Source organism: Nicotiana sylvestris, chromosome 5, assembly GCF_000393655.2.
Source record: "Nicotiana sylvestris chromosome 5, ASM39365v2, whole genome shotgun sequence".
In the NCBI taxonomy this organism is placed as follows: domain Eukaryota; kingdom Viridiplantae; phylum Streptophyta; class Magnoliopsida; order Solanales; family Solanaceae; genus Nicotiana; species Nicotiana sylvestris.
The window spans coordinates 174,699,015-174,708,111 of NC_091061.1; the positions used below are offsets into that span (position 1 = coordinate 174,699,015).

The 9,097-nt window shown below is 37.9% G+C and overlaps 1 protein-coding gene across 1 annotated transcript; it reads right to left on the reverse strand.

The window, feature by feature from the left end:
* Nucleotides 1-3,172: 3,172 nt before the first annotated feature.
* On the reverse strand, nt 3,173-8,116 carry LOC104242028 (protein ecdysoneless homolog). Its single transcript, XM_009797004.2, has 5 exons — nt 6,862-8,116; nt 5,653-5,973; nt 5,080-5,213; nt 4,245-4,405; nt 3,173-3,932 (listed from the first exon to the last, which is right to left on the reverse strand). Exons 1-5 carry the CDS (start codon nt 8,004-8,006, stop codon nt 3,750-3,752), a joined length of 1,944 nt encoding a protein of 647 aa, XP_009795306.1. The 5' UTR covers nt 8,007-8,116; the 3' UTR covers nt 3,173-3,749.
* Between the last annotated feature and the right edge of the window lie 981 nt (nt 8,117-9,097).

A 9,097-nucleotide genomic window follows, 5' to 3' on the forward strand; every position in this document is an offset into this window, starting at 1 on the left:
AGCTTCTGTATTCCCGGTACGCTACCCCCCCTCGGCTCGAGCTGTCCGCTCGGGTAAGCCAGGTCTAGAACAAACACCCAGGTTCTGAACCTAGTATAACAAAGCCACATGCCGGATCCCTAGTAGGAACGTTTGTTTGCATCACGTGCATCTGACTTTGGAGGCTCAACACAGGGGTTGGGTCTGTCTAGGACAGGTGCACCAAAAATGAAAATGATTTTGTTTGTCCTTCCACCATTCCAAGACATCAAAGGAGCCGTCGGGATTCTCTTATTCAAGTCCCTACGACAAATAAACTTGAAGCTCATTTAGTTGTGAACTATCACCAATATTATCACCTTGAGAACCCCTGAACTTCGTTCAAGAACTAAGCGTTTTTAGGCCTACAGTTCTTTTAGATGATTGCGAACTAGACGAAGTAGGAGTTGGAACATTAGGTCTAACATGATCTAAGGCAAGTTGATAAGCATTATAAATTGTTTGAGCATTTATTTTAATTGAGGTTTTTGCATCTCCAAGTGTATCAAATTCCTCATCTAAAAGTGATAAAGCCTTATAAAATTTTGTGTACCAAAAGTGAGGACCTCCTAATTTCATGGTAGGATTTAACATGACAGCAACACCAAAAATAGGGGGGATAGGGAAAAAATATTTTTTAAACTTATCTTTCATAGAATTAATAGCAAGTTGATAAATTACCCCACCCTCTGAAAATTGATTAAACAAATATGCAAGTGCTGCAATATAAACTAAACAGTTAGAAATAGTAGGATAATTATTGCCCAGATAATTTATTTGTAGCAACATGAAATTGTTCTAAAAAGTCTATAAGCATTTTAACATTAGTCCAATCCTGATTTGTAAGGTACTCATCATCATCATCATCATCATCATCATCATCATCATCATTATCATCATCATCACCACCACCAACACGAGCATTAAACGTTGCGTTTATTGGGTTTTTATATTCATTTGCAACAACTAAACTTTCATACATGTAATCCATCTACTCGAACAAGGTTTAGGAACCTTTCTTTCTCTAAGGCCAAATTCATCACATTTTTTAAAATATTCTCTAAGTCTACTTCTACGGTTTGAATAAAAAAGTCAATTAAGAGCCATTTTAACCTTTTCAATTTTCACATTTAAAATTTTCTACCATCACCGGCGATTGAATGGTAAATATGACAAATACATCTAACATGAAAAATATTACTAAATGCAGGATTTAGTGTAGTTGTAAGCAAGCCTATAGCATTAGTGTTACTAGAAGCATTATCCATTGAAACTGACATTATTTTATCTCTAGTGCAAAAATATCTACAAATATGTGTTAGCAATAAACTTACCTGTGTGGGGCGAATTAATTATTCTATAAGCAATAATGCGCTTTTGCATTATCCAGTCCTCATCAATCCAATGACTTGTAACAGTTAGATAATCACAATCATTACCACTTTTACCAATATCAGTAGTAATAACAATGCGGCAATCTATATGAGTAAATAAATAGCGCAAATATTGTTTATATTCATGTTTATATTTATAAATATCGCTCTTTACAGTTGTGCAAGGTAATCCTTTATAAGTAGGATTAAAAACTCTTCTAATATAATGCACAAAGCGAGTGTTAGAAGGAAAACTATAGGGTAAGCACATAACAGTAACCATTTTTGCCAATTCTTCACGATCTTTATTTGGATCATTATATAAAATGCCACCGGTAACAATGTTAATTCCCGGTTGAACTAGATTTGACCCTGTACTAGGGTTAACCTCAGTATCTACACTTCTCCCCTCTTGGCGCAACTTTCATTTGTAAATATCTAGCTTTATCTCTAGGGTGTTTCTTTATGTGTCTAGTCAAAGTACCTGTACCGCTACGGTCTCCAGTGTATTTATGAGCCATCAAAGACCCACAAGTTTTACACTTAGCCTTATTTTGTTCTCTTAGTTGAGTAAAATAGTGCCAAACAAGAGATGTTTCGGTCCGTTTAGAAGGTTGTCTATTAAAAGTAGGGGTTACTACAGGAGGGTCAGGCGGGGCATCATTTGGATTATTATCAGTTGGGTTATTAACATGACTAGTAGGTGTATCATCTAAATCATCATTTTCCTCATCATTTTCAAAGATAGTTTGATTAGGATAAAGAGCATTCATAACTTCATCATTTAATTGTTGACCTGGTGCAACACCATGGCAAAATTGACTATCGGAAAATTGAAAACAAGGGTTATCACTATCAAGAATAACAGGTGGAGGAGGACGGGTAACAGGTCTGGGTCGGGGAGCCGGGGGAGGAGTAGTAGCTTGGCGAGTAGATTCACCAATTTTAGATTTTCCCTTCCCACCAAACATTTTTTTCAAAGAAAAGGTCATATTAATTATAATTATACAAACTAAAACAAACAAAATTATAATATTAAAACTTAAGAGTTGGAACGAGTTTACCGAATTGACGAACAACTTTGTTGAAAATTGTATATCGTTGAAGACTTGAATACTTCAATTCACCAACTTCACAATTTTTCACAAAAATGCAATAATAAAGTAAGTAATTATAGAAGAAAATTAGAGAGAGATTGATGAATTTGTAAGTAAAAATGAAAGAATGAGGGGGTATTTATAGTTGAGAATAGGAAAGAAGTGTAATTATAAAAAGTTTGGGGGCCAAATGACTATTTTTGAAAAGGCCAAACGGCTAATATTGCAGGCCAACGACTAGTTTTTAAACTTCTAACCGTTGGCAATTTTTTTTTTTTTTTGAAAAATAGCGTTTGGCCCAGTTGAAATGGCCCAAGCCCGCCTGCCGATCCTGGGCTAAACGGTCCCAGGCTCGCGGTCTATTTTGGGGAGGACCAGCCCACAATGGGCTTTTAGGACCGTTAGGGACCGGCCCATTTAAACCGGCCTGTTTGGCCCATTTGCTAGCGGTCCCGGGCTAGGCCCGACCCACAATACACCCTTAGCGAGAACACTAGCTCTGCCCCTGATGCTTATATCAATTATTTCATCAAGTATTTGTGCTTGAGGAATTTCATCAAGCACCTACTGCTTCCTGCAATGCTAATATAAAAATCTACAACAAAATTTGAACAAATGAGAAAGAGACTCATCCAACACATTTGTTTTCTGTTGGGATTTGACCAATAAACTTGCACCAAATGATAATGGACAATTCGCAAATTGAATATTATACCAACTATAACAGTAGATAAACTACTGCATAGCTTCATAAAAACTCCTCTTGTTCTCAACTCAATCGTCTAATTTCTTTTCAAAATCTTGTGTCCGACTTAAAAGTAACTAGGGGAAGATAAAATAGATACAATGAACACACCAAACTCCCCCTTAAGGGGAGGACCTCTCACAACTCAAACTGATACAATCGCATCACATGCCTCTTGGCCAAAAACAGATCATGGCATCTAAGATCTATTATGTATCGGCTATTAATCTCGTCAAAAATATCATTCCTTGCAACAAGAATTCTCGATTAATATTGGAACATATCTGATGCAGAACGATTGACACAATATATAAACTTCGTTTCAAGGTGGTGGCTCCTGGAGTTGTGTTGCTTTAGCTTGTCATTTATGGGAATATGCATGAGTACACTAGAATGTGGACAATCTTTAACTTCAAGCTAAGCCTCCAGACGACCATCATCTCCATGGCAATCATAAACAAACAGGATACAGAAAAGGAAGTAGAGAAATAAGCTGGCTGCTGGACAAAAATATGCTTATTTTCCTTTGCTAGCATCTGGTGGTGGTAACTGTAGGCCCATGAGTCCAAGCAAGTTAGAAGCAGGTCCAGGAAGTCCTTCTTGAGAAGAAAATGAATCGAGGAAATTCTTTACAAGATTGAAATCCACATCCACTGGAGTGAACTCCTCTTCCATGCTTTCTGTAGCATTAGATGTTCCCTGCTTCATAAATTTGTCCAATGAGTGATCTTAGCAATATTATTTGTAACTTGAAATGCAATGTATGATGGCATTTTTCACTTTTCTGTCTTCTGCCTCTAATTTACAGAATCGGGGTATGTGCGAGCAATATGCTACATTTACAAGAACCCATTTTTTGCCACATAAACACTTTTGTCAATGCTGAAATGATGTTGGGGCACAGGAATAAACTGTAAATTTAATGTAGCAGGAAAATTGCTACCAGCTAAGACCTGATCCCCAGCCAAGATCAGAAAACAAATATAGATTTAATTGAAAGTGTGGACTAACCTCATATTTCTTAACGGATTGTTCATGTGCACGGACAAATGTATTGCTCAGTGTGCTACCTTTAAGTTCCTCATTCAGAGAGTCCGAATATGAATCCATGAAAGCGGCACCTTCCTCATCATCAGATGGCTCGGTGATATCATTCTCATCTTCAGATTCATCTGCATGTCCAAAAAATGTCAACTTTTTCTTCTTCTTTTGCATTTTTTTGGGTTTTGGGGGGGGGGGGGTGGACATGCAGAAGATGCTTTAAATTTGAGCATGTCCCTCCCACCCCCAATCCTCTAGCATTTCTGGCAGGAGTTTGGGATTGTAAACTTAGTGAATTCAAAAGATGAACTTACACCAATACTATGTTAAGTTCCTCCCCAGGAAGAGGAGGGAGGATAAGGGAGAGAAACTACCTGGTTGACTTCCTTATATAAACGTGATTTTTTGTCCACATTCGGACACATTAGAAATGATGGGTAAAAGTTGTCATGGAGGAGCAGCTGAGCCTTCCACTATCACTTCACCTCCATAACCAACAAGAAAAATGATATGGCGCCCTACCACTTTACCTCAACCAAACCCAGCCTAAGGGAGACCAGGTATCACATCCCTCCGGCCTCTCCCACCTCCCCTCCCCCAACAAAAAAAAAAGCAACAAACTATGGTAGGAAAAATTGAAAGTAAAAGCTGTGAGATATCCATCTAAAACTAGGCAATTTTCGTTGGCAGACCCACTAATATTATAAATAAGCGAAAAATTCCAATCTGCATATATAATTAATAAATAACATTTGGCTATTGCTACTAAAAAGATCTACTTGAAGAAATAAAAAACGTGACTCACCAAACTCCATATCCGATGATGACTCTTCTTCTATATCAACATCATTGCCAGTGTCTCCAGAGCCCTGACGCCTCACAAATGATTCCATGTCTTTCATAAAGCGATCCACATCAAAGTCCACTTCCTTTACGTTCCTATAGGAGACGAGGATAAGCCAAAATAAGCTATAGAGGATGGACGCATGTCCTTTATTCACCAGTTTGACGCACTACACACGCACTACACCCTTATTTTCAAGAAGATGCTGCTCCTAAAGAATATAGATACGATATATTTAAGCAAACTAGCCCTCCTTTGACTTTATATCTATTAGACTATTACAAGGAACCTATTTTTTATGACCAAATTTATGATGCAATCTCTTGCTTCATAACTATCTGATCTATTTTAAACTTGGACCCCAGAAAACGTCCAAAGACAATCACTATAATCAGCAAGTCAGTTAATCCAAATAGCACAACCCCGATAAATACAAGATGGTACAATCTAACCTCTCGTCAGTAAAAATAAAACAAAAGAAACCAAGTATATGCCAATCCACGTGCTGAAATGAGAAGAATGAAGGACAAAAACCTGTCTTCTGGAACCTCTGCACCTTCATAGCTGGCCACTTTCGTGACAAATGCTTGCATAGACTTTGATATATCTTTAAGATCAAAATTATCAGAATCATTGCTGGGCCCATCCTGTTCTTTTGATTTTTGTTTCTTTTTTGAATTGTAAAGTTCCATCTCCCTTTGCCTCTCTTGAAGAGCGGCATTTAGCTCATCCTCCCCATCATAAAGCCAAGAATCATCATCAGAGGGTGGCAGCTCCTGATCCTTAAAGTCATCAGCAGACTCAGGAAGAGCAAGGATCTCATCTATTCTTCGCACTGGAGCACTTAGCATATCACTGCTTTTTCAAGAAGTTGATTAGTAATAGGTTAAGGAATACTTAAATGACACACAAGGGCATCTCAGACAAGATTAATATAAACAGTATTATCAGCACATCAAGCAATAAGTGGAGAAAATGGTGAATCAAGCCAAGAGAAAAAAAGTACCATTACAGTAAACAATATGACCATGTCACTTACGTTACCATTTTCAAGTTCTCCTTTTAGTACAGAACATAAGTATTCAAAGACTAACAACTCTCGGAGATTCAAAATCAAGTTCCAAGTTTTTTTATTAAATAAATAAGGCAAAAAGTTCCAAAATCCAGATCATATCTGTATACACAAATTCTGCTTCAAATTTTCCTTTTGACATCTAGGATGCATAGGAAAGTATACAACAATTTGAACTCATTATTGAAAATCCATACAATTGATAGGAGCTATTGCATCATCATATAAACAAGAAATAAAGCTAAACAGATGCACCAGGAGATATTTACCTAGGATTCGTGAAGTTGCAAATGATACCAGACAGATCCTGATCAGGCAATGCCCATTTTATTACCCGGTATGCAGAAATTTCATATTGATAATATAAACTCGATGGCATAATTTATTATTACCCAAATCTACAGATATTGTTAGTGGTGCAACCCACAGTTTTGTTTGTTATCTCACAATAATATCATTCAAGAAGCCATTGCATACACCATTTCCCTTGGCAGAGAAGTTAACTAGACATATATACACCAAATGCCAAGTATAGATTGAACTCGTCCTACCCAAGAAACCAATTGTACCAAAGCTTATGAAACAAACTCTAATAGGTCTGTAAACATGCATCTTCTATAATCTCATTAAAAAAAATCAAGCTTTGACACAAACAGACAAACAACAGGTACCTTTCTCGAGCATGCAGTGAACTATTCTTGTAATACTCCTCAGCATTCTGCATCAATCTTTTATATTCCTTTGATCCCGGCAACAACCCTTCAAAATACCCACTCCTTTCGAGACTCTGTCTAAATGCATCCCAAGTACTCCCTTTTCCCTCCATGCCCTGTGTCTTTCTCAACTGATAAATCATCTCAAATCCACAAGCAATCTTCATCCCTAGCTCAGCTTCCAAATAAGCACCTAAATCACTCTTAGGTGGCAATGGTGGATAGCGTTTTGGCGCCTGAAACGTCTGCTGCACCAACTGCGCATACATTGCCCTGGACATCCTAACCACCACCTGCACCAGCTCTTCCCCGCTCCCTCTCTCCAAAAACTTATCCATCTTCGCTGCAAACTTCATTGTATCTATATCCCTATCGTAAAACCCTTCAACAGCAAGTGAAATCAAACAAGGCTCATGCTTTAACACCTTTGCCACTGACACAGGAACCCTAACCCTAACCCGATGCACATTCTTCTCCGCCCTATTAGGATACTCCTTTAACCTATTCTCTAACTGACGCTGCACTCCCTCGGGTGCTCTAGTTTGAAGAGAACGGATATTATTGCTTAATAAAACTAACGCCTCGCGAAGTTCCGGGGTAGAGGGTATTATAGAATTAGGGATAATATGGAGAAACCCACCTCGAGTGAAAACCCGATTCGTCGCTGTGTCCGGGTTAACCCAACGGGGGAGATGAAAAGCGGTTTCAATTAACAAAAACTCGCCGTCACTGTCCCAAACACGAATCGAGACATCAGGAAAGTGTTTTGAGGTTTCGAATAGCAGGAATACGACGAACCATTCGTCTTCGAGGTTGTCGCCGTAACGGAGTTTGCCGGAGAGATGGGGAAGGGTGGCGGTGGCGGAAAGTGAGAGGGTGAAGGGTTCGTGTTGCCATATGTAGCTGTAAGTGTAAGGGGATAGGGTTTGGAGGATTTGGAGGTGAAGGGATTGGAGTTGAGAAGTTATAGTGGTGGGTGGAGAAGTTGGGTTTAAGGAGAAATCTGGGTATATGGAGAAATACACAGTGTCGTCCGGTGGACCGGAATTTTTCTGGGAGAAGATGTTAGAGGAAGTGGCGGTGGAAGGGTGGAGCTCCGCCATGGTTCGCCGGTGAGGTTCTGGAACTTAGAAGAACTACTGAGAGTGAAAGCTCGAGAGATAGCGGTTTTTTGTCCCGCCTTTTATGGGTTTGGGTTTCATCTGTTCGGGTCGGGGAGGAAATGGGCTGGTTCGAGCACTTTAGGACCAATACGCTACGGGCGATGTGCACAAATAAGGGTCCTTTGGTCGTATAGAAGTTTTCTAAAGATTAATTGTCCCGGCATTAATTATTCTATTTTTCTATAAGTATAAAAAATACAATAATTTTGGGATAATTAATCCCAAAATTAATTATATCACAATTTTTTACCTACCAAATATGGAATAAATTCTTCTTAAATTTAATCCCAAGATTAATTATTCCTTATCCCTCATATCAAACGAGCTCTTAATGTTACCGTTGTTACTAAATAAAAGTAATTTATTAGTAAAATATAAATAAGAAACAGATATAGAAAAAGGGAGTATTTTACTTCTTTTGGTGTCTTTCCAATGTCATTTACATAAAATTTTATAGGCATACAAAGTGAAAACTACTATAGTAAAATAGTATAAGAGATGGACATAAAGTATAGAAATCTATCCACAAGGTATTTATACATGAACTTCATCCACATACTATTTGCATCACTCCCCTTGGATGGTCATATAAAAAAAATATGCATCATTAAGAGCTTAATAGTAAAACATTTGGAGTTATTTTTACTCCCCCCATTAAAACTCAATGGGATAAAACTTTAGTTAAGGAAAAAAAAGAGTACAACACATATTTTTACTTCCCTTGATTAAAATATCACTTAAGGTCTCGGAGACGCCGCATTTCAATCTTGTATATTAACTTCTCAAATGTTGAGGTTGATAATGCCTTAGTAAACAGATCCGCTAAATTATTACTTGGACGAACTTGTTGAACATCTATTTCACTATTATTTTGAAAATCATAAGTGAAGAAGAATTTTGTTGAAATATATTTTGTTCCGTCTCCTTTAATATATCCTCATTTCAGTTGAGCTATACATGTAGTATAACTTAGCCTTAGTCAGTAAGGGAGGGGGGTGACTATTAGATAGGGACTCCGGAAGTTCATGTAT